This window comes from Jaculus jaculus, chromosome 17 (assembly GCF_020740685.1).
Source record: "Jaculus jaculus isolate mJacJac1 chromosome 17, mJacJac1.mat.Y.cur, whole genome shotgun sequence".
Taxonomy (NCBI): domain Eukaryota; kingdom Metazoa; phylum Chordata; class Mammalia; order Rodentia; family Dipodidae; genus Jaculus; species Jaculus jaculus.
The window spans coordinates 529498-554101 of record NC_059118.1 but is presented as its reverse complement, the minus strand read 5'-3'; the positions used below and the strand labels follow the sequence as shown (position 1 = coordinate 554101).

The 24604-nt window shown below is 43.8% G+C and overlaps 1 protein-coding gene across 4 annotated transcripts in view; it reads right to left on the bottom strand.

The window, feature by feature from the left end:
- The window catches only part of LOC101616137 (sodium- and chloride-dependent transporter XTRP3), a 40765-nt gene that overhangs the window by 4234 nt on the left and 11927 nt on the right, over positions 1-24604 (bottom strand). For 2 of the 4 annotated variants that reach the window (XM_045136248.1, XM_045136249.1), the window contains exons 2-8: positions 21942-22082; positions 20341-20432; positions 15878-16192; positions 12244-12354; positions 11516-11757; positions 10710-10872; positions 1796-2000 (exon numbers count right to left, since the gene is read on the bottom strand). In XM_045136248.1, coding sequence (XP_044992183.1) covers positions 1796-2000; positions 10710-10872; positions 11516-11757; positions 12244-12354; positions 15878-16192; positions 20341-20432; positions 21942-22082 — 1269 coding nt within the window. The remainder of the gene's footprint in view (positions 1-1795; positions 2001-10709; positions 10873-11515; positions 11758-12243; positions 12355-15877; positions 16193-20340; positions 20433-21941; positions 22083-24604) is intronic. The other 2 variants (XM_012949572.2, XM_045136250.1) reach the window with 2 other exon arrangements.

Sequence of the window (24604 nt, the reverse complement as noted above, 5' to 3'; positions counted from 1 at the left end):
CTCTGGGTAACTTCGCTGAGGCTATGGATATTGGGAATGCGGAGGGTGTCAACAACTTGGCCTCAGAGACATGGGTGTGGAACATGGGAGATGCCTGAATGTGACATGGTAGGCCCCATTCAGGACTTTCTGCCAGATGAGGGTTGGATGGGAAGAAACTATTGCTTATACAAGTCCTACTATGTGCCAGGGACTGGCTGTGTAGGATCCCTAAGCCTCCAGAGTCCCATTTATAGTGGGAAAACAAGGCTCAGTGACATCAAATAAGTCCCTTGCTGGTGTCCCATAGCACAGATGTGATAGAGTCAGGATTCAGTTTCTGGACTTTAGCCTTCAAAGCATGGGCTCTTGTCCCCATCTTTTAAGTTGTCTCCCTAAGACTTCCCATGATGTGTTTGCATCCTAAGCTCTTAGCTTTCCTTTCCATCGTGAACACCATCCAATGCTAACCATTAATCCCTAGTGCCATTCTGAGTGGGATACCCTATGTGAAAGAAGTTAAGTGCTAGTCAAGGAGTTATATACACATATAGTGTGGGCTTCAGAGACCCATTCCCAGAAAGGATGCTAAGTTCTAGGAGGCTCTGAAGAAATGGGTATCTTCTATTGGGAGGTCAGGGTATGAAGGAGATGGGATGACACTGGATCAGATCCATTCCAGATGTTGAGTGGTGGAGCCATCCGAGGCAGAAGTGGCTGGCTAAAGGGTCCTCATCACTCTGGCTTGTTGGGATGATGCAGCTAAATCAGGAGTGACATCACCAGAAAGAGTTTCCTTCACTACCAACCTAATGACCTGGAAAAATGAATGAAGACACTAGTATGTGCTCTTACAGAGGAGTATTGGGCAGGAACAGGGACTGAGAGTGCTGCTGGAAACAACATGGTGGGACCCATAGACATGTTTGAAATGAAGGTAACAGACTAGACTATCTCTGGAATGACATAATCAATATAATTCAAGAACAGAATGGAAGGGACTGGAAAGATAAATAAGCAGGTAAAATTCTTGCTTTGCAAACATGAGGATATGTGTTTGATCACTAGTACCTGTATGAAACTGCTGGGCATAATGACTCATACTTTCAATCCCAGTGCTGGGGAGGTAGAGAGAGGAAGAGCCCTGATACTCACTGGCCAGCCAGTCTAGCCTAGTGAGCTCTAGGCCAATAAGAGAACCTGTCTCAAAGGAGGTGATGGCATTAATGAGGAGGATTTCTCCCTAGTTTTCCTTGGCCTCCATATGCATATGCGCACATGTACTTGCACCCACACAATGCACATACTTACACATGCATACAAAAAAAGAATAGAGCCCAAAAAGAAAGAAAGAAAGAAAAAAAACTTCAATAGCATCAGAAGTCAGGATGGGAGTGATCTGTTTGGGTGACAATTGCGTGGGGAGGATATGGAGATGTTTCTTAAGGTGTGAGACAAGATCTTGACCTAGGTGGTAATTACTAGGGAGGATACATATGTAAATCACCTTATGGGAAAGGACAGTCCATATTGTTTTATTTCAGTTAGAACAAGGACAAACTTAGGCTCTCACAGCCCAGAGTGCCTTGACATGCCAGGCTGGGGAGTTGGCATTTTTCCCAAGATAGGGTGACTGCTTCATTTCCTGTTGATGTGATATCTTTTGGGCTAAGTCCTGGAATTGAGGGCCATAGCTAGGAAGCTGTAGCCCTCTGGAAATATCTTGGAAAGATAACTCCTGGGGGGACACATCCACTGAATGTCTTATATGTCCCCACCCAGCCCTGCCCTGCCACCTCTGTGGTGTTCCTCTGACCTGAGATGGCCTCCCTGGACAGGTGTCTGGAAATGACCTTGCTGTCAGTCAGAGGGGTGAGGATGGCTGCTGTGTTTCCAAGCATGCTCCCAATTCCCAGTGTCAGCAGCATGAAGAAGTAGAGCACCGACCACAGCTGGGACACCTCCATGTTTTTAATGGCCTCTGTGTAGACGATGAAGGCCAGGCCTGTGCCCTGGACAGCCTACCCATGGTGAAAAAATAACAGTTACAAACCTGGGCCAATGGGGGCAAAAGGCAGAATGCTGTAGTTTCAATGTCAAATATCCCTCACAGGCTCATGTGTTTGGATACTCTGTCCTTAACTGATAGTGCTATTTTGGGAGGTTGTAGAATCTATGGGAGTTGGAATCTCACTGGAGGACTGGGTCTCTGGAGGTGGACCTTGAGGTTTTATAGCCCACTTTCTGTCCAATCTCTGATTCTCAGTCTGGGATGTGAACAGTCTCATCCATATGTTCCTATTGTCACAAGCTCTTTCATGTCTTCCCTGCCATGATAGACCCTCTGAAACCAGAGCCAAGACAAATGTTTCCTCTCATGACATGCCTCTTGTTAGGTATTTGGTCACACAAAAACTAAGTTAATAAAACTAAGACTTTAACAACAAATATATATGTGTGTGTGTGTGTGTGTGTGTGTGTGTGTGTGTGTGTGTATGTCAGCTCAATGGAATTGTTAGGCAGAGTAAGAATAGCCTTAGCTAAAGACAATAAGGCTGTAATCACATGTGAAGAATTTAAAATGAACAGTTAAAAAATTACTAAACATTGTTATTATTATTATTAACCTGAACCATCCATTCTAAAGTGTCAGTGTTAAAAAACTTATTCTGACTGGTGGTGTCTGATCTCATTCCCCTGCCCATGGCTACCATCGGAACAGTATGTTACAAACAACAACTGGAAAAAATTCATTCTGTAAAAATAATGCTTAAAATGAAAATTGTCACAGACTTCTAATAAATACCAGACAAGATGTGGCTGAAGAGAGAATTAGTGAATTGGGAGATATATCTAAGTGTATAAATTCTGTTAAATTGGACTCAGTTTGGCACAAGGCTGCATTCAAATTTGGCAAATGGTATCTCTGTTTATAGTGAACTGTTATCAAACTTGATATGTAAAGGACTTCAACCTTTGTAATAAGTACTTGTTTAACCAATCACAATAACCTTAGCTTCAGTGGACCACAGGCAGCCAACTATTCAAACTAGGATCAAATAAGGCAAACATCAAGCTTTATCCAACTGAGCTATCTTCATACTTCACTTACATATTTTTTCATCCAAATATTAACCAGGCCTGAACCTGGTTAATAATATATATAACAATATCAGACAAGGTGGGGAGTGTTCAGGGTGATATGGCTCTTCTAGACTACTTTCATTTTCTGTATATGAATTCTTTTTCTCTGGCTTTAAGTATTGCCTATACATATGGTGGACAGAACATTCTGAACTTCTTTTTGTCCTGTCTAATGCCCAATTCTAGAATCAAGTCAATTAAGATGTATAAAATGAGTTACTATATGTTTCCCTTTTAATAAGACATAAAGAAGCAAAAAGGCAAACAACCAGCAAACCAAACTAGCCAACAGACCAACTAACCAAACAAACAATGAAAACAATGTTCTAAAGTCCTTGTACTGTTTGAAAGGGAAGTGAAGCTATTCTCTAACATTAGGCTTTTTAAAGTTAAACATTAATGAGAAAATTTCACTAAGAAACCAGTGTCTATTTCAAACAGTGGAGAATAAAGTAGAAAGGAAAGAAGATAAGAAGAAAGAAAACAAACAGGGGGAAATAAGACTAAATAAATCAACAATCACATAATTCTTGGACAGTTCAAAAGCTACAGAGGAAAAACATCAAGTACCAAAACCAAAAAAGAAAAGAAAAGAAGAAAGAAATTGGAAGTGAAAGATGAGAACAGGTGTGGAAGCCACAGGCATCCTGGATACGTGAATGATATATAGGCCTTGAAGTAGTGGTGTTTGCGTCTTGGTGTCTTATGTGTGCCAGAGAGATAAGGTTATATGCCACAGCACTTATAGGTAGGGAACTGGAATGAACAATCAGCAGAAAGTGTTGCCCCTCCACAAAATGACTGAAAATGGTCCTACATAGGAACCAAAATGCCAAGCATGAATGAATCAACCAACCACCACAAAAATACCAATCGTGGGCTGGAGAGATGGCTTAGTGGTTAAGGCACTTGCCTGCAAAGCCAAATGATCTCAGTTCAATTCCTCAGGACCCATGTAAGCCAGATGCACAAGGTGGTGCATGCATCTGGAGTTCATTTCCCTGGCATGCCCATTCTCTCTCTCTCTTTCTCTCTCTTCCTCTGCCTTGTTCTCTCTCTCAAATCAATAAAAATAAAACATTTTAAAAATACCAATCTTGGGGGCTAGAGATATGGCTCAGCAGTTAAAAGCACTTGCTTTCAGAGCCTGCTGGCTGTAGTTCAATTCTCCAGTACCTACATAAGGCCAGTTTTACAAAGTGGTATATATATCTAAGTTTGTACTGGCATGCCCATATTCTTTTTCTCTCTCTTCCTCTATCTCCTTTCCCCTCTCCCTGCTCAAGTAAATAAAAAACAAAACAAAACAAAAAAAAACAAAACAAAACATCAACCTCTTAGCAACCTCACTGGCAGCTAATGATATGGGATCTGTGGGGGCATCCAGGAAAGTCCTTGAACCCCAAATTCTGAGGTCATGTTTATATTAACCAAAGAACTGGGCAAATTAAACTGAGAAGGATTATTAAATAGTTATATCTGTTTAGAAAAGTACAAAACCAGAGGAAGGAAAATAAATTCATCCACGTGGTCTGAGAGACCATGTAGTGGACCTTGAAGAAAAAAGATTTAGAGAGAAAATAAAAGAAAGTACAGAGAACTCCTTCCATGTGGAGGACAAGAAGGGATAGAGAAAAGTCTAGGGGGTCTGGGCTGAGAGGAGGGGAGATCTACCAGAATCTGGAGGTTCAGGAATGATGGTCAAGCAGCCAAGAGAGAGAGGCTTGTCCCCTGCCACGCATCTATTTATAACATTATTGTGGTGAATTTTAGACAGCTGATTGGTCTGGGCTAGGAAGAGGCCAGCCATGATACCAAGTTCTGGGAGCTGAACTTGACCAACCACAATGTCAGGTTTAGATTTAAATTCTAGGAAAGAGGACCTCCCTCCCAGGAGGGGCTCAGGTTATGGAAAGACAGATCTAGGGAACTCCTTGAGGCAAGAGATAAGAAGAAGCCAGCTTCTCTCTGATCTCTAGCAAAGTGGAGACTGCAAGGAAAGAGATTTCTGCTTCTACTTTTGGGGCCCAGTCACCCTAAATTACCTAACAAAGCTACCTGACTCCCTTTCACTAACACCATGGATTCTCTTCCCTATTCTTGGAAAGTGTTCTCTAGAAACAGTATAACAGTCTTTACATTAAACAGGACTAAAAAAATACAACCACTAACATTTCCACTTCCATTGTGCTCAAAGTCCCAATGAAGATAATAATAATAAAAAGGAATAAGGAGGCTGGAGAGATGGCTCAGTGGGTAAAAGCTTGCTGTGCAAGATTAACAACCTGAATTTGGATCCTCAGAAATGACATAAATATGGATGCAGTAGCACACTTCTGTAATCCCAGCCAACCTACTATGAGATGGAGAATACAGCAGACATAGGAGAATTTCGGGAAGCTCCTGGGCCAGCCAGCCTTGTGTATGCAGCAGAAAATGAAAAAGGACTCTTTTCAGCAAAGTGGAGGGCAAGGATCAATACTATAAGTTGTTCTTTGACCTCCACATGCAGGATGTAGCATGTGCAATCCCACACTCACACACATGAACATATATATACACACACACAAACACAAACACACACACACACACACACACACACACAAAGTTGTTTTTTTTTTTCTTCAATGTAGGGTCTCACTCTGGTCCAGGCTGACCTGGAATTCACTATGTAGTCTCAGAGTGGCCTCCAACTCAAGGCAATCCTCCCACCTCTGCCTCCAGAGTGTTGAGCTTAAAGGTGTGTGCCACCACTTCCAGCTAGAAATTGCTCTCATTCGGGGGCCACAAACAAAAGAGAGGTTTCCAGAAGGAAGACTTTAAAGGGGAGATTCATATAGGGTATCATGAGGCATACACTTGAGACTTGCTTTTGGCAGTGTCTTCTTTCCTCCAAGGTTGAGATGAAAGAGGGAACTATTGACTAGAGATCTCATTGCCAAACCACTTCCAGAGAGAGCAGAAGATCCAGATCTGCTAAACTCCAGGAACCACACTCCTATAAAAGAGGCAAGCATGGCCTTGGCAACTACATAAACACAAGAATGAGCTGAAGCTGACACAGATCAGGAAAGAACTGTGGGGCACTGGCGGAAAGCAGCTAGGGCGCTGGTGGGAGAGGGCACCCAGCAGCAAAGGTAAACACAAGTGTGGGCACACCCACTCATGCTTCCCAGCACTTTAGAGACAGGCCTTCGTTGGTGGTAGTGAGGCAAGGTAGTAAATGTTGCAACCACGTTGAAGACTGGGAAACTCCTTCAAAGAATTGAACCTAACCAGCAGGGAAGACATTCAGGTCTAATGTGCTCTGATTTACATAGAAACCAGCAGCTTGCCCCCTCCCTGCAGAAGTCAGCAGCAGAAGACAATTCAGGAAGTGGAGGAAACAACATTCATCCCAACAAGGAAGAAATATTGACTGATGACACAATATTTTTTATTTTACTTTATTTTACACTTTAAAAAGTTTAATTTTTGGAGCCAGGCATGATGGTGCACACCTTTAATCCCAACACTCGGGAGGCAGAGGGAGGCAGATCACCGTAAGGTTGAGGCCACCCTGAGACTACATAGTGAACAACAACAACAAAAAAGATTACTTATTTTTGTTTATTTTTACTTACTTATTTGATAGTGACAGACAGAGAGAGAAAGGCAGATAGAGAGAGAAAATGGGTGCGCCAGGACCTCCAGCCACTGCAAATGAACTCCACACATGTGTGCCTCTTTGTACATCTGGCTAAAGTGGGTCTTGGGGAATTGAGCCTTGAACAGGGGTCCTTAGGCTTCACAGGCAAGTGCTTAACCGCTAAGCCATCTCTCCAGCCCAAGTTTAATTTTTTATTTGACTGTTGTTTTTGTTTTAGTGTTTATAGTACTTTAATAAGATTTTATGATCTATCTTTTTGTTCCTGTACCTATTTTATAGTACTTCTATTACTTCTGATACTTTGAACATAATAGTTTCTCGTACCTATCAGCAAGAAGGGAGAAGGAACAAACAAAGGATGGTGTAAGAAATAAGAGCCATCAGATGGGGAGGGGCTGGAGAGATGATTCAGCACTTACGGAGCTTGCTTGCAAAGCTGGATGACTTGGGTTTGATACCCCAGTACCCACATAAAGCCAGATGCACTAAGAGGTGCACACATCTGTAGTCCTTTTGCAGTGGCAAGAGCCCTGGCATGCCCATTCTCTCTCTCCCTCCCTCTCTCTCGTCTTGCAAATAAAAAGTAAATAAAATTCAAACAATTGGAAAATAAATTGTTAAAAATATTACAAAAAAAAAGAGGTGCTGGAGAAATTGCTCAGCAGTTAAGGCATTTGCCTGCAAAACCCAATGAATTGGATTTGATTCCCCAGTATCCACATAAAGTCATATGCACATGCATCTGGAGTTCATTTGCAGTGGCTGGAGGCCCTGGTGTGCCAATTGTCTGGACTATTTGATGATTCTTTTTTTCTTTTTTATATTTTATTTATTTATTTGCCATCAGAGAGGAATAAAAAGGATATATATATATATATATATATATATATATGTATGTATATATGTATATATCAAACAAGATTTATCTTTTATATTTATCTTGTATACAAGATTTAAATTTACAGGCTTAACAAATCAGAGGTTACTGTACACCTGCCATTTAGATTCCTTTGTCCAAAGTGGAAATTTACAGGTTATAAAGTGACTTTTTTAAAGAAATTGGGCTGGAGAGATGGCTCAATGGCTAAGGCACTTGATTTCATAGCCAAATGACCCAAGTTCCTTTCCTCAGTACCCACATAAAGTCAGATGCACAAAATGGTGCATGTATCTGGAGTTCATTGCAAGTGGCTAGAGGCTTTGGCATGCTCATTCTCTCTCTCCTCTCCATTTCTCTGCTTGCACGTAAAAAAAAAAAATAAATAAAATACTTAAAAAAAGAAACTAAGGACACTCAGGATAGGAGTTTCTTTAGATCACCAGGAAGATTGTACCATACCAAGGTGAGAAATATGGACATTCCATAACAATATGAGAAATATGATCATACCATATCAATGTGAGAAATATGACTGTATCATACCAATATGAGAAATATGATTGCAGCATACCAATGTGAGAATATGACTGTACCACACCAATATGAGAAATATGATTGTACCATGCTAATATGAGAAACAGAAACATGAAAGACATTCTGTCTTTTTCATCAGAGGGTTAGATAAGATAGTAGAAAGTGTCATTTAGTAAAAAGGCCCTCTTGAGTCAACTGTCCTGGAAACCAAAGCTTAGCCAATTGGGAAGCCAGAACTTTGACTCACAGTAAAGTCCAGGACTCTGCATTAGGACTAAAAACCTAGCAGACTTTCTGCTGGGGGTGCTGGCCTGTCTGGACTCCTTATGGCTATGCATCTTCCTACAAAAGCAAACATTGCTTTGCCAGTATATTTTGTATGGTCATTTTTGGACCCCAGACTCATTTCTAACAGTGAGATGAGGGCTAAATAAGATCAAGATAAATGATAACATATGTATGAAAATGTAATAATGAAATCCATTTTTGTATGCTAACTAAAAATTAATGTTATTAGTTAGAGATGAAATAAAAACCCAATTACCAAGATATTCTCTCCAAATTACATTATAAAATTAATAAAATTGTAATAATTTTCCTCAATGAAACTTGCCAAGCTGACAAGAGAATATAGGCCAACAGTAGACCACTTGCTTAGCATATACAAGACATTGGGTTTGATCCCTAACACTATAAAAGTAAACTAAGTAAATAATAAGGTGCCTCATTAGCATAGCAGGTAGCATATTAGTGTAATAAATAAAAAACAAACAAATGCACATTACTAATAATGATAAAGAAAATGTTTTGTGATGAAATAAAATATAGCACTTAGGTCTGGGGAGATGGTTCAGCAGTTAAAGATGCTTGCTTGCAAACCCTGCAGGCCTGAGTTGATACCCTAGTAACCACATAAAGCCAGACACAAGGTGGTACATGTGTCTGGAGTTTATTCATAGCAGCAGGAAGCCCTGGCATACCCACCCTCTTTCTCTCTCAAATAAATAAATAACAATATTTAAAAAGTAACAGCATTTAAAATGAATGGGAAAAGTTCCACACACATTATTATGAACTGTTGAATAATCAAAATTATCTTCCAGGACTATTTATATCCATTTAAAACTTGCCAAAAAGGTCTGGAGAGATGGCTTAGCAGTTAAGGCACTTGCCTACAAAGGCAAAGGACCCAGGTTTGTATCCCCAGCAGGAAGGCCAGTTGCACAAGGTGGCACATGTGTCTGGAGTTCGTTTGAAGTGGCTGGAGGCCCTGGTATGCCCATTCTCTCTCTCTCTCCTCTCTCAAATAAATAAATAAATAAAATATTAAGAAAAGACAAAAAAATAATGGCAAGAATGTAGAGAAAATGGAACTCATACAATGTTAGTAAAGATCTAAACTAGCCCAGCCTTTATGGAAACTCTATGAAGAACCATCAAGAAACTACTGGGGCTGGGCATAGTAGTGTATGTCTTTACTCCCAGCACTTGGGAGGCAGAGGTAGGAGGATCGCCATGATTTCAAGGCCACCCTGAGACTACATAGTGAAGTCCAGGTCAGCCTGAGCTAGAGTGACCCCCTACCTCAAAAACAAAACAAAACAAATTGGGTTAAAAATTATTTATTTAAGAGAGAGTGAGAGAGAGGAGAGGCAGAGAGAGAGAGAGAGAATGATGGGAGAATGCCAGAGCCTCTGATCAATGCAAATGAACTCCAGGCAGATGTACCACCTTGTGCTTTGACGAATATGTCATCTCTCCAGCCTACTATTGGGTTTTGAAAGGAAATGAAATCACTGTACTGAAGAGATAGTTATACTCCTGTTTATTGCAGCACTCTTAAAAATACCCTGAATATGAAAACAATAATGGGCCAATATATGTATAAAATAGTGTGGTACATATTCACAAAGAATTGAAATCCTGTTACTTGTGTTAATGTACAAAAATGTAAAAATGAAGGATATTGTCTCCAGTGAGTAGGGAAATGTTGAGATTACTAAAAAGGGCTTTTTCAAAAAATATTTTTTTTAGAGAGAGATAGAATGGGTGCACCACAGTCTCTTGCTATTGCAAGCAAACTCCAGATGCATGTACCACTTTTGTGCATCTGGCTTTATGTGAATACTGGGGAATCAAATGCAGGCAGGCAGCCTTTGCAAGAAAGCATCGAAAGACCATTGCCCCAGCCCTAATAAGGACCTATTTAAATATATCCCTGAATTTTTTTTGTTTTACATTAAGAAAATCTAACCTTAATGACAAAAGATTTGCAGTGATCATTTGAAAGGCAGATATGTGGTGGTGCATTACATTATCCCCTGCCTTTCTTGTGTTATTTAAACTTCTAAAGAGAAGGAAGGACTCAAGGAGGATTCCAGCAGCACTTGGGAGAGTGCAAGTCCACTGTCCCTTCTCTGTCTGGAAAACAATCCACTTTCCTGATCATCATGACCATACAGTTCTCACATATCCCACGGAAGTGTGAGGAGATGGCTTGTCCCATCCACCTGAGCCCCTTACCGTGTTCAGCTCTGATTCCAAGCTGCAGTTTCTAATGTGTGGGAACACCTCACTGTACTTGCTTGGGTAGGTGGATGCCAGGTAGTCCTTCATTGGCTCCAGGTTGCTGGCTGTCAAAAAGCCATCTTCAAGGTCAAAAGAATTGGTCAGCAGTAGAATCACCCTGCAGAGCAGACCATCAGCTTGACCTTCATGACTAGAGAGGCTGTGGTTCCCAAGCCTGGGTGCCAGACTGTCCTCAGGGCAGCCTCCTCCCTCCTGCCAAGGTGACTCCTGCCTCTGTGGACTGGTGACCCTTCTAAAGGAAGGACATCACTGAATGGCTTTGAAGAAGCCTGAGAGCCAAGGAGGGATGATGCCAGAAAGCATCTGACCACAGAGGATGCTTAACCCCTGTACAGTGATGTCTGATGGGACTGGGTGGGATGGCAGAAATGTTTGATATTTGCTGACCATTTTGTCACTAACTACAGGTGGTGACAGAGGACTTGAATGTGGTTAGTGCCACTAAGGAGATGATTAAAAGTAAATTTAGAATAACTTAAATTTAAATTCATACCAATGTACAAATTAAGCTATTTCAATGTTCATTAACTTATATTACTGCAAACCTAATGTGGAAACAGCTACTTGTGATTACTTCAGTGAGGAAAGGGTCCTTGCACTAAGAACCCCCAGACTGATGTCTTTTGTCCACACCTTCACTTCTGGGAACCTAGCTCTTCCCAGACACCCATTTAGATCAGAGGTTTGGGCACTTGCTTCCCCTTTTGAGGACCACGACTCTGGGAACAGCTTAGACTCACTTGCTTAGGCAGTTTTCATAGTTGAAGGTAGCTTTGAAGCCATAGATAGAGAAAGTCACGATGCTAGAAAATATGGAGGTGGAGCTGTTGATGAGGGACACAACAATGGCGTGCTTCTGGCAGTCGTTTGAGGGCTCATTGTAGCTGGCGAAGGCTATCAGGCTGCCAAAGCCCAGGCCCAGTGAGAAGAAGATCTGTGTGGCCGCACTGATCCACGTCTTGGGATTGGCTAGCTGCTCAACCTGAAAGGCCAGTAGAGACAGGGCTCAGGAACCTGGGCCCCACCCAGACTCTACAACCACAGGAAGGAAGGCCCAGAAAGGGGAAAAATGGCTTGCAGCACACAGGCAGTCAGGGCAGCCTGGGGCTACAGTCCAGGTCTCCCTGACCTTATATCCAATGTATTCTTCTGATGAATCACTTGATAATCCACATGTCATACCATCTATGGTACCTTGCCCATTGAGATTATAATTGAATATGATAGGCCCAAATATTCAACAACATATAGGATCTCTGAGTCACCAGCCAGGTACTACAGAGGTCTGGACACACAGAGTTGCAGGTGGTGTGACTTGTCTGAAGAGGTGGTCTAGGCCCCTTGGGATAGCTCTAGGTTCACAAAGCCTCCCTGGTTATAGCTTTACTTTCTTCCCTCCTCCCTTCCAAGCATCTCAAAAGATGGATGAACAATAGCATCCTCAGAGACCCTCCCCTGCCACCTGTACCTTGGGGGTGAACATATACACCAGACCGTTGGTGGCTCCATGGAGTGTGAGGCCGCGGACCAGGTAGATGATGAGCACACAGTAGGGCAGCAGTGCAGTGAAGTAGACAACCTGTGGGATCCCAGAGGCAAAGTCAACCTACTGCAGGGCACAGCAAGGGCAACCCCTGCCCAGTTCCATGAACACCTCCGTCCTTGGGTTCTCATGCTGCTTCCATGGCTGCTGACATTGACAGTGGCATTGATCCTAGGTAGGACCCAGTGGTCAAGTTCAGTCTGGAGAAATGCACTATGGGATATGTTGCCCATGTCTGTTGCCAGTATGAAATCTCTTCTTCAGTGAAAAGGCAACAGGGATCCAGATGCTTCCTCCACACTCCCTCCAGCCCCTTTGTGCTCCAGATAGGACTGAAGGCAGTCTACATAACATGTGTAACATGTGTGCTCTGCTTAGTTTTATTTATTTATTTATTTATTTTTTGGAGGTAGGGTCTTCTAGCTCAGGCTGACCTGGAATTCACTACATAATCCCAGGCTGGCCTTGAACTCACAGTGATCCTCCTACCTCTGACTCCCAAGTACTGGAATTAAAGGCGTGTGCCACCACACCTGGCCTCTGCTTAGTTTTTGAGTCAAATTTGGCTCTGAGCTTCCAGATGGCCTAAGCAAAGCAGGAAGCACAATCACAAGATCTATGTTTTCTCTAAAATGGATATGAATTCAGTGGCTTCAGGATAGGACAGGTTTTCCAGGACTGGGATATGACAGAAACTTGTCCAGGAATGCTCTTCGATGGAAAACAGTGACTTTTAGTGTTGGGAACAAAGTCCTCACAGTAAATCCAATAAGAAATCCACCAATGGGATTTTATGGCATTCCTCACAAAAAGCCTCACATCTTTGGGCTTAACATAAATGGAATATTTGGTCAAGGTAATCTTTCTGTTTTTTTTTTTTTTTGCATTATAATTCAAGGATGTTTTCTCATTAGATTTCTTGGCAAGAGTATAGGTGTGTCTCAGATGGAGTCATTCTGACTTTACAAAGCCTCAAACCAGAGACTTTCAAGTGCATGGCTACCCAGCCCAGATGGGAATTTAAAATATATATTTAGTTTAATTATTTGAGAGAGAGAGAGAGAGAGAGAGAGAGAGAGAGAGAGAGAGAGAGAGACAGAAAGAGGCAGAGAGAATGAGTATGGGCATGCCAGGGCCTCTTGCCATTGCAAAGGAACTCCAGACACATACACCACTTTGTGCATTTGGCTTTCTGTGGATATTGGGGACTCAAATCTGGGCCACTAGGCTTTCCAAGCAAGCACCTTTAATTGCTAAACCATCTCTCCAGCCCCAGGAATTTTTCCTTTGTCTCTCTGTGTGTAAATCACTTCCTATATGTTTCTGAACCTCATAGGTAAAACGAAGAAATAGTTGGCATGATTATTTTTGGTACCTATCTTTTTTTAGTTTGAGTTCATCTATCAGAAACACAGCTGGTGACCCATGTCCCGATATACTTTTTTGTTTGTTTTTTTTGAGATAGGGTTTCACTCTAGCCCAGGCTAACCTGAAATTTACTATGTAGTCTCAGGCTGGCCTTGAATTCTCGGCAATCCTCCTACTTCAGCCTCCCAAATTCTGAGATTAAAGGCATGTGCCACCATGCCTAGCCTGATATATAGTGTGGCACCATCTTCCTATTAATTTCTAAAACTGTGTGTGTCATCTCATCTATGGTACACTGAACAGAATATGGAGTGTTTGTTTTGCTTCTTAGTTGAGGTTATATACATTGAGAGAAATAATAAACTCATTCCAGTTTCAGTTCTAAGACATCACACCAGGTATGAGAAATATAATGGATAAAGGGAAGGTCAGAGTCTATGGCCAATGATGTGATGGAACTCCAGGAACAGTGGGAGAGTGCTGAGCCAGATCCATAAAACTAGTCACACAAGGAAAGCTCTAGAATTTTCCTCCTACCCCTCCCACCCAGAGGACCATGCATTCCACAGGCTCTCTGGAGTCTCCACTAAAGAACCCCTTCTCTGTGAAGTGGGCTGGATGGCTAGACACGTGATTCAGCCTAACTTCCTAGGAGAAACCATTTCTGAACAATGTGAAAAAAATGCCTAGAGGAAAGAAAGGAGATTGTAACAGAAGAACAAGAACAAAAAGGCAGAAGTTAGCAAGACTGATCCCCTATACATGGAGATGCTGGAACACTCTGTCAGGGAGATGGCTGTGGCCTCAGCAGAGGAAATAGATGGTGAAGATTAATGCATTGCCAATGTAATTGTAAATTGTAATTTTACAATTACAAGTGACCTGAAAAGGGAAAGTCTCCTTTAATCTCCAAGGGTGCAGACATTTCCCTCAGATCTCTGGTGAGACAATTAGATAATGCAGGGTCTGAGCCCGGGCTCCCTGACTACACTGCTCGGATGTGGGGCAGGGTGTTTTGGGGCTGGCTAAGAGGCTGGTTACTAAGGGGTCATAAAATGTCTTACCAGGCATGATACTGAGGTATGCAGTACCTGAATACCATGGGTTGCTCTAGACATGATGTCTCATGTAAAACATGTCAGCACTGATGGAGGCAAATCGAGTAGGCTGAAGATGGGGGGTGTGTGTGCATAGGACTCGCAGCATAGGAAAGTGGGAAGTCACAAAAGATATGCAGAGAGCACTCATGGGCGTGAGCTACCAAGCCCAGATGATAGAAGTCCCTAGGGTAAAGCTGGCTGCTGTTCCAACTTTTCTCCTCCTAATTGTGCTTTGGGCAGGTCTCTTTCCCTACTTTGTTCTTTGTATCTAGTGTGGAAGGCTATTGCACGAATGAGACAGTGTGGACACTGTGGATTTGTTATGAGGGAGGGGCTGATGAGGGCCAAGCATGCACTACAGCCTGAGACAGGCACCAATGCCCTAGGAGAAGTGCAAACCTTTGCTGTAGCAGCAGGTCTGAGGAATACTTATGCTGGGTATTACCGGCACACACATGGCCTGTATTCCTAGCACTCAGAAGGCTGAGGCAGGAGGATCACCATGAGTTTGAGGCCAGCATAGACTACACAGTGTGGTTCAGGCCAGCCTGGGCTACAAGGCTCAATCAACTCCACAGCTCAGAGTGTCACTGAGCCACTGAAAGCACTTTGTATACAGGGCCCCAAACCCAGCTGCACATTAGTTAGTTATAAGGGGGCTGGCAGAATGATGGCTTTGGCACTTTGAGGGAAGGAATGGGTCATCAGATGTTTAAACTTCTCTGTGTAATAGTGACTAAGATTGAAAACCAGGCAAAGGTGTCTTGGGGACATTCACAGTGGCTCAAAGTTGTAAAGAAGGGAAGTCCCTCTCTAACTCTTGGGGTGTGAATTGCAGGCTGGACAGTACTGAAACTCACTTTCATGTAGTGAGAGCTCTTGTTCCAAGAGTTAAAGTTGCAACTTGAGGCCTTTCTGGCTGTCTGTACTGTCACTTATGACAGAGATGTGCCAGTGGTACCATTCACGCCTGTCATCCCAGCAAGCCTCTACTCCAGGGCTGCAAGAGCAATCTCAGGCCTTAGCAAGGCCTGGAGCAAGGAACTGCTCTCCCACCCGCCCAGGTGCAGCCATCACACTCCCTGGCCCACCTTGCCAGTAGACTCGGTGCCGCGCAGGATGCATAGATACACCACCAACCAGGCCAGGATGAGGCACAGTGCCGGCTCCCACTGCACACCCCCACTCTCCTGGATGGACGGCGAGATGTTGAGTGTTTTCCTGTACCAGAAATACTGCGTCGACGAAGCCTTCTCACACTCCTCATCGTAGCCTGTAAGGTTGTCATTCAGTGGACAGACAGACCATGGCAGGGGATCCTTAGGGATTAAATGAGCGTCAACAGAGAGGTGAGAGGAGGTCAATGGTTGGGTGGAATGATGGACGGTGAGTCTGACAGGAGGCTCCTAGAAGAGAAGAAGGCTGGACCCTCAAGGGCAGAGTCGCTGCAGCCCCTGAGGCTGACAGAGAATGGGATTCTCAGGGGGCCTGGATGATGATGGAGGGGTGGAGGGTTGGTTTCGGTTGGATGACGAGTAAGTACCCCCCAAGGTCCACATGAAGAGGCTGGGTCCTCAGGGTGGCCATATGGGAGGGTGCTTCAGGAGGTGGGGCTTTAGGTCATTATGGGTATGTCCTTTAAGGGGCTTGAGGGATCTTGTGCATCTCTCTACTCCAGTTTGATAAGTTTGTGCTACATGCACGTCCACCATGATGTACTACTAACCTTCACCTTTGCTAGAGGCTAAACCAGGGGAGTCATTTGATCTTGAGCTTTGAATCTTATAAAGTGTGAGCTATCAAATTTTTGTTCTTTATCAGTTAGCAGCCTCAGACATTTCCATACAGTACTATAAAACTGACTAAAGAGAATTTCTACTCTCTGCAATTCTATAGATGTTTGTTGAAGGCCACTGAGCCATGCTGTGGGTCTAGAAGACTCTTGTTGGTATCAGATGGAAAGCAGCCAGATCAGCTATGAACTCTATGAACAACAGAACTCTAGCCTAGTGCTTCTGCAGGAGCCAGCCCAGCAGCTCAAATGACCAACTCTGTAGCATTAGCCATGGTTGCCAGTTCTTGGCAATGACTCATGGATTCTCTGGTGTTTTTCTGAGGACTAGGCAGAGAAAGCCAGTATGTTTACAAGCAGTCATATAGTTTGCTCACTTCCAGCTTCCCCAAGCTATTAGGACACCCATGCGGGTGAGGACAGATTCTTAATCCAGTGGACATTGGGTCTGAAAGTGAAAGGGAGATATGATTTGGCACCCTGAGTCCATCAAGGCCCCTGAGCCAGTGTCTCTGGTACTAGGGACTTCCTTTGAGAGTGCATCAGCAGTACCTGAGCTCAGTAGTCAAACTGCTGGACTTTGTATGGGTCCAGTAAAACCCTTTTTGGTTTTGGCTAGTTTAAACTGGGCTCACTGGCACTTGGAAATAAAGGATCCTAAATGATTTCTGACTACTTATCATGATCCAAGGCCAAATGCTTAACAGAGGCACTGAAGGGGCAGAAGGGAAGAATTAATTCTGACCAAAGTTAGGGGTGTTATAGGATCCCTGAACCTGCTCTGCAAAACCAGTACCTCATTGAACAGGTTTGTAAGCATCTGGGTACTATGAGTATGAGCTTATAAGGAGTATGAACTTCTTGAACAATGTTCTAACAGAAGCAAGTCTGAGAAACCCTTTGGCTTCAAAGTCATATTTCTGAAGAAACATACCCATGGCTCAGTGGCATTGCCTGGTGGGCCATGACTATTCTACAGTAACAGCAGGAGCCAGTTCTATAACCTAAAAAGCACTCAGCTCTATGCTGTGGATGCCTTGGCTTCAGAGTCACCATGGCTTATTGGAATGTGACACCCAGTTTCCAGTGTTTATAAAGATTTTTCTAAAAATAGCCACTAATACTCCCTCTTACTCTATACTTTTCCTTTGACTGGTCTGACATGCTTTTAGGAACAGAAGGCTTCTTGGTTTAGGCCTTGAGAGTCCTTGTAGTTGCCCTTTTCAAAACTAGCTGTCATGTGAAGGTATCTGGGTGAGACTGCTGGAATGGTGAGGCCATATGGATGGGGAGAACACAAGGGAGGAACACTGGTGCCCAGTGATTGCCAGCAGTAAGTCGCAGACAGGTGATAGAGAACCTTGCACACAGCCAGGTGTGGTGGTGCACACCTTTAATCCCAGCACTTGGAAGGCAGAAGTAGGAGGATCCCCATGAGTTAGAGGTCACCCTGAGATTACATAGTGAATTCCAGGTCAGCCTGAGCTAGAGACCCTACCTCGGAAACAAAACAAAACAAAACAAAAAAACAAAAACCTCATAGACATGAAACTCGGTTGTCCCTCCTCGGTAACCATGCATGGGGTTCACTTTTTGGACCTTCTGTCAAAGCTTCTCTAACTCACTCTTGTTCCCAGATTTGACTGTATGACTGAGTCATGCAGGGTGAGAATGTTATGGCTGTACTCAGGGTCTCTGACACCTTCTGCTTGGATGGAATAGGTATCAGGTGTTTTGTTTTGTTTTGTTTTGTTTTGTTTTAGTTTGTATTTTAAACCCTTTTTCTATCTTTATTTGTTTTTGGGAGAGAAGAGAGGATATGGATGCTTCAGGGCCTTTTGCCACTACAAATGAACTCCAGGCTCATGGGCCACTTTATGTGTCTGGCTTTACATGGGTACTGGGGAGATGAACCTGGGCTTTGCAGGCAAGTGTCTTTAACTGCTGAGAGAATTTCCCAGCCTTGTATCAGGTTTTTAAATGCTCCTTCCAGTGTGCAGCCTTTGTGAAGAAGCATCAGGGTGTGTAAGGCTGGTTCAATGGAGCAACTGAGTTGGTTGTCCTCTCTGCTTGTCTGCATCAGCAGAAGGTAAGGTCCCTAAATCTGATGAACTAGAGGTGCCTGCTGAGAAGGGTTCTATGAAAGCTGAGTCCCAAAGTTGTTAAGTGTCTTGCAGCTTTTGGGATTGTGCAGGACTCCCAGCTATTATGACCATATGAATGAAGACTTCTTTGGTCTGTGGACATGCCTGGCCCAGAGAAAGTGTAAGTGAAGGCCTTCTGCAGCCATTAATGCCATTATTGTGTAATTTCAGCAGAGGGCTCAAAGCAGAGGAGAAAGGGAGAAGGAGTAAATGAATAGACACTCATATGTTCATTGTTCTCCTCTTTTCTCATTTGGAAAGAGGCTGAGATGGAGGCAGCTACTGACAGGTGAGTGGGGGGCAGTGGGAAGTATGGTCCCCTGAGAGTGAAAAGAATGGGGATAGGGAGAATAGAACATGAGTAGTACAGAGGAGGATTTCTTATCTTTATACAAGCTCTTGGTATGAAATTGGGGGATCTTGCTTTCTTTTCCACAATTACCAGCCCTGGTGGGCATGGTGTCACACGCCTTTAATCCCAGCACTCAGGAGGTAGAGGTAGGAAGATCCCTGTGAGTTCAAGGCCAGCCTGAACCTACAGCATGAGAGCCAGGCAGCCTGGGCTAGAGTGAGACCCCACCTCAAAAACAAACAAACAAACAAACAAACAAAAACAATTCTAGCCCATTCCAGATTTTATGCAGTGAGCATTAGCAACAGAGGTTTGGATAATGCACTATTTAAACGTTTGTCTCCCACTGCCGAGGAAACAGCAACATAAACACTGCTCTCACTGCTAGCTCAACAACCAGTGCCAGGAGATGGTGATAGACAATATGACTAATCAAAACCCATCAGAGCAGAAACCCAGAGGCCACAGAAAACTCAACACTAAATCAGACTGCTGACAGGCTTAAGTGGTTCAAAGAACATTGTGGAAGAGGGTCCAGAAAAAATATTAGAGACAGAGAGGGCGTAGGAATATTCTGAGGTACAATTCCCCCAAAGAGAATGACTGAGGCCTTTATGACCCCAGAGTGAAAACCAACAACCCCACTGAGGAGGGGCCTTAGAGAAAGGGGAATAAGGGTGTGAGGTTGAGGGGATATAGAGCTTAACCTTTTATAAAATAAATAAACAATAATAATAATTTTAAAAAGGTCTGTCTCTGATAGTTGCTCCTATTGGGCTAAAGGGTGACAATGATCCTCTATGTACACAATGGGGTCTCCAGGGAAAAGGAGGACTAGTATGGAACCATAAGCCTGAAAGTGATCATGGCATGGAGAGGAGACAGGGACAGGATGGGAGGAGGGATGGCTACTGCAGACTTGCTGGGATGGTGTCATCACTCCCCATCAGTCCTTGCCACATATTTTCTCCTGAGCCTGCTATGAAATGGTTTATCATATTTGGGGGACACATCCTTCTGAGAGCTTCCAATGAGAGCTGTGGACTTGCTCCCCAGAAGTCTGCACACATGAACACATACAACTGCAGTTTAGCTTGTAATGAGAGGGGTTGTGGATCCAGGTTTAGGGGTTTTGGTTTCCCTTAGCCCCTCCCCCGGACCTGCGGGCTCCAAGAGGCTGGTATCACCCTCCTCCACCAGCTGCTCCAGGTAAGTAGCTCTGCATCCTCCCTTCCTTGCTCCTCCTCTGGCCAGGGTTCAGCTCACCTGGAAGGAGTGAAAGAGGTACCAGAAGCTCCATGCATTGATGACATTGTAGTACATGGAGAGGAAGAAGGAGGCCACCACACTAGCGACACCTGTGAGCAAGCAGAGAGATGCGTTGAGAATCAGATGTGGGTGAACACTCTCCAGCAGGCCCGCAGTGGCCTCTCAGGACAGAAACACTTCCCTCTCCCTGAGTGCTTTTCACCACAACCTCTCTCATCATTTGGGACATGATGCTAATGATAATTTCTTAACACCTAAGTGCCTGGACCTGGGCTATGTACTTGTCCTTTGGTCCTCACAATTGTCTTGCCTTACTTCATAGAGGAGATAACCAAGGAACAGAACTTTCTCAAGACTACCCAGAAGAACCAGGGTGCAAACATGTGGGAGAAGCAAGGTGACACTACCAGGCACCACCCTTGTGCGGGATATGACAACTACTCCTTCTGGAGGTTGAGTCACTAGGGCCAACCAATTCCTGTGGTGTCAGAGGCTAGGGGTGTGGCAGGGGTGTGAGGTATGGAGAGAATGGGCCTGATGGTCTGGTTTGATCTGTGAAGAACCCAGAAATAAGCAGAAAGGATCCACCCCAGGATGCTTTGGTGCTGTCTCACGCTGGCCCTTGAGTGCAGTGTCGCAGCTCTTCCCATTGTATCCAAGATAGCTGTGGATTGCTGACCGTGGTCATGTTGGGAGTGCACTAGTACCAATGTCACTACACAGCAGGTTTCCCCTGTCCCATTGGGAGTGGTAGTGTTAAGTGGGTGCCAGTGCCCCAAGAGGCCCAGCAGCCATCTATCTCTTTCCTACACTGAAGTGCAGCTTGCCCCTGGGAAGGTCCCTGACATTGTGTCCCCAGCACACTTTGGTGATGACTTTCATAGCACTTCAATGTGAGGTGGTAGTTATAGTTTCAAGATGGCTCCTGAGACAACTGAGCACAATTCTCTTACAGGTGCACAAGGTCATGTCAAGCTGACTCCTCCTTGCTCTTGAATCTTCACTCTGCTCCTTGCCCATCCCCCTTTATGGAGCAGGATGGTACATAAAATGGTCAAGACTACTGGTGGCCTTGGGTCCTGGGCTTGTACAAAGCAGGCAGATCATGTCCTGGAGGTGCCGGAGGATGGCAACTGGAGGTTGCTCTGCAGGGTCTGGCGGAAGCAGGGCCACATGCTAGGCAGAGAGCTTTAGCTTCCACATACTGGTGACATTTGCCCCACAGCCCCTGAGGGATGTGATGAAGATGAAATGAGCTCATGCACTGACATACTATGTTAGCACCAGGCACACAGGTGCAGGGGGCAATCATGTGCATCTGAGGATGAGGGCTGGCTTGGTTTCAGGAACAGCTTCCATGCTGGGCCATTATTTCCAGTCTTTTTACAGAGTCCAGTGCCGAGATCCAAAGAGGAGAAGCCCTTTGGTGTGAGATTCCCTGGAGCTTCTCTGCAGAGCATCAGACTTGCAGCCACTTTTATTCCTTCTGGGCTTCTGGTCCATCCACTCATGAGCCCTGCTCACAGATTTCCACCCACACTGCTGCCCTGGGAACACCATGGGTATCTAGTCGGGAGACTGGAAAGGGCCCCACATACCAACACCGCTGAGATAAGGGCTGATGGTCCTCCAGGCGCCGATGCTGCCCTGCCGCATGCGCTGCCCCACAGCCAGCTCCAGGTACAAGAGAGGCATCCCCTCCAGGATGAGCATGATGATGTAGGGGACCAGGAAACTCCCTGTGAGAATCCAGAGTTGAACACCGGGCCTGCGCTGACAGATCTCCCCAACCTCTGCACAATCGTCCTTCTATCACCTAACCTTTTCACTATCTGATCCTCCTTCTACCCCACCTATCTGCTAATCTTCCATTCAACCTTTATTCTTCTGCTTTTGTGTCTTCAACCTTCCCTACATCTATTTCTCTATCATTTCTCTCACCATCTACCTGCCATTCATCCATCCAACTGTTCATCTTTCCATCTACTTATCCATCCATTCATCTATCTGTCCATACATCAATTCATCTTTTATCTGTCCATCCATCCATCATTCCATTTGTCTACCCATCCATCTATCCCCAGTGAAGGCTCTGTTCTCACAAGCAGTACTCCAAACCTCAGAGGTTATAACATAATCTCATTTTCATCCACAGTGTCAAACAATAACCACAGTGGGCCTGGTGAAGCTCACGGTCAGTCTCTGTGACAGGACCTGCTTACTTAACTGCTGCCCAGGGTCAGGTGGAAATCCAAGGAATTTTGCCAAGATGGATGTGGGAGCCGTTAACTCTGCCCAGCAATCATTTCTATCACTCTGCCACACACCATAATACACAATTCAGGCCAATCATCACTGCAATCATTTTGTCCACAAATGACATTAGAACAATTAAATATCCATGCATATCAATGAAACTCAGTCCAGATTACCCACTTTACACAAAAATATGAAAATAGATTATATACTATATGTTAACTTATGTTATGTACTACCTCGAGCTATAAAACTTGGGAAATAAATGGTTATAACTTCAAATTAGGTTAGATGTCTTAGACAAGCAGAAGCAGCTTCTATGGAAGTAAATGTTGATAAATTGGGCTACATTTTATTTGCTCCACAAAAGACAATTAACAAAAAGACAAACTAGGGCTGGAGAGATGGCTTAGCAGTTAAGGTGCTTGCCTGCAAAACCAAAGGACCCAGGCTTGATTCCCCATTCACAAGCTGGATGCACAAGATGGCACATACATACGGAATTTGTTTGCAGTAGCTAGAGGCCCTGGAGTGTCCATTATCTCTTTCTCTTCCTCTCTCTCTATCTGCTTCTTACCCCTGTCTCAAAAAAACAAGTACAAATAAAATAAAAATTTTAAAAAAAGACAGCCTACAGATTAAGAGAAAATATTTGCAAGGCACATACATGAGAAAACTTTGCATTAAGTATATGAAAAGGATTATCAAAGCCCAATAGTAAGAAAACAAACTAATAATTTATAAAATGTACAGAAAAGTTGACAGCTGTTCTAGAACAAACATCTAAGTCCACTTATGCTGCATCTCAGAAATCAAGAAATTCATTGACTTTTAGTGAGGGAGCAAGAGCTGTCCCAGAACATAGTACTGTCATCAAGTGAGTACTTCCTTACTGAGGGCAAGAGTGGGAGAGGGCAAGAATGAACAGAGATGCAAATCTAATTTTATAACAAACCCAGGCAGCCAGAACCCTCATGGCCTAATCACCTCTTAAAGGAACCTCCAAATACTTTTGAACTGGGGGTTGAGTTTCTAACACATGAACTTTGTGGGACACATTCAAACCACAGCAGAGTCTATGAATGGCAAGCAGTCTTATCATGAGAAGCTCAACAGTGGAATTCATTAGGAAAGTACACATTTAAACCACAGTGAGATACACTTATTAGAATGGCTAACACTTAATACTGTCAATACTGGGTATTGTGAGGATTTGGGGAAAGTCCTGGATATTGCTGTGGTAATATAAGATGATGCTATCATTTGGGCACCATTTTAGAAGTTTTTTATGGAGTTAATCATGTACTTATCATAACACAGTAATGGTATTTTTTTCTTTATTTTCCTTCTTTGTTCTTCCTTTTTGCTTTTTATCCAGGTAGGGTTTCACTCTAGCCCAGACTGATCTGGAATTCCCTATGTAGTCTCAGAGTGGCCTTGAACTCATGGAAATCCTTCTATTGCTGCCTCCCAAGTGCTGAGATTAAAAGCATGTGCCACCACACTGGGGGGGGAGTATTTCTTTTTTTTATTTTATTATTTGCAAACAGAGAGCATGGACACTCCAGGCCTCCAGCTGCTGCAAACAAACTCCAGATGCATATGCCACTTCATGCTTCTGGCTTTACAGGGGTACTGGAGAATTGAACCCAGGTTGTTAAGCTTTGCAAGCAAGAGCCTAAACCACTAAGCCATCTCTCCAGCCCAGTAATGGTATTTCTATATATGTACTCTAGGATAATGAAAAGTGATATTCACTTGTGGTGGTTTGATTCAGGTGTCCCCCATAAACTTAGGTGTTCTGAATGCTAGGTTCCCAGCTGTTGGAGATTTAGAAATTAATGCCTCCTGGAGGCAGTGTATTGTTGGGGGCGGGCTTATGGGTGTTATAGCCAGTTTCCCCATGCCAGTGTTTGGACACAATCTCCTGTTCCTGTTGTCCACCTGATATTGGCCAGAAGGTGATGTCCAACCTCTGCTCATGCCATCATTTTCTCCTGCCATC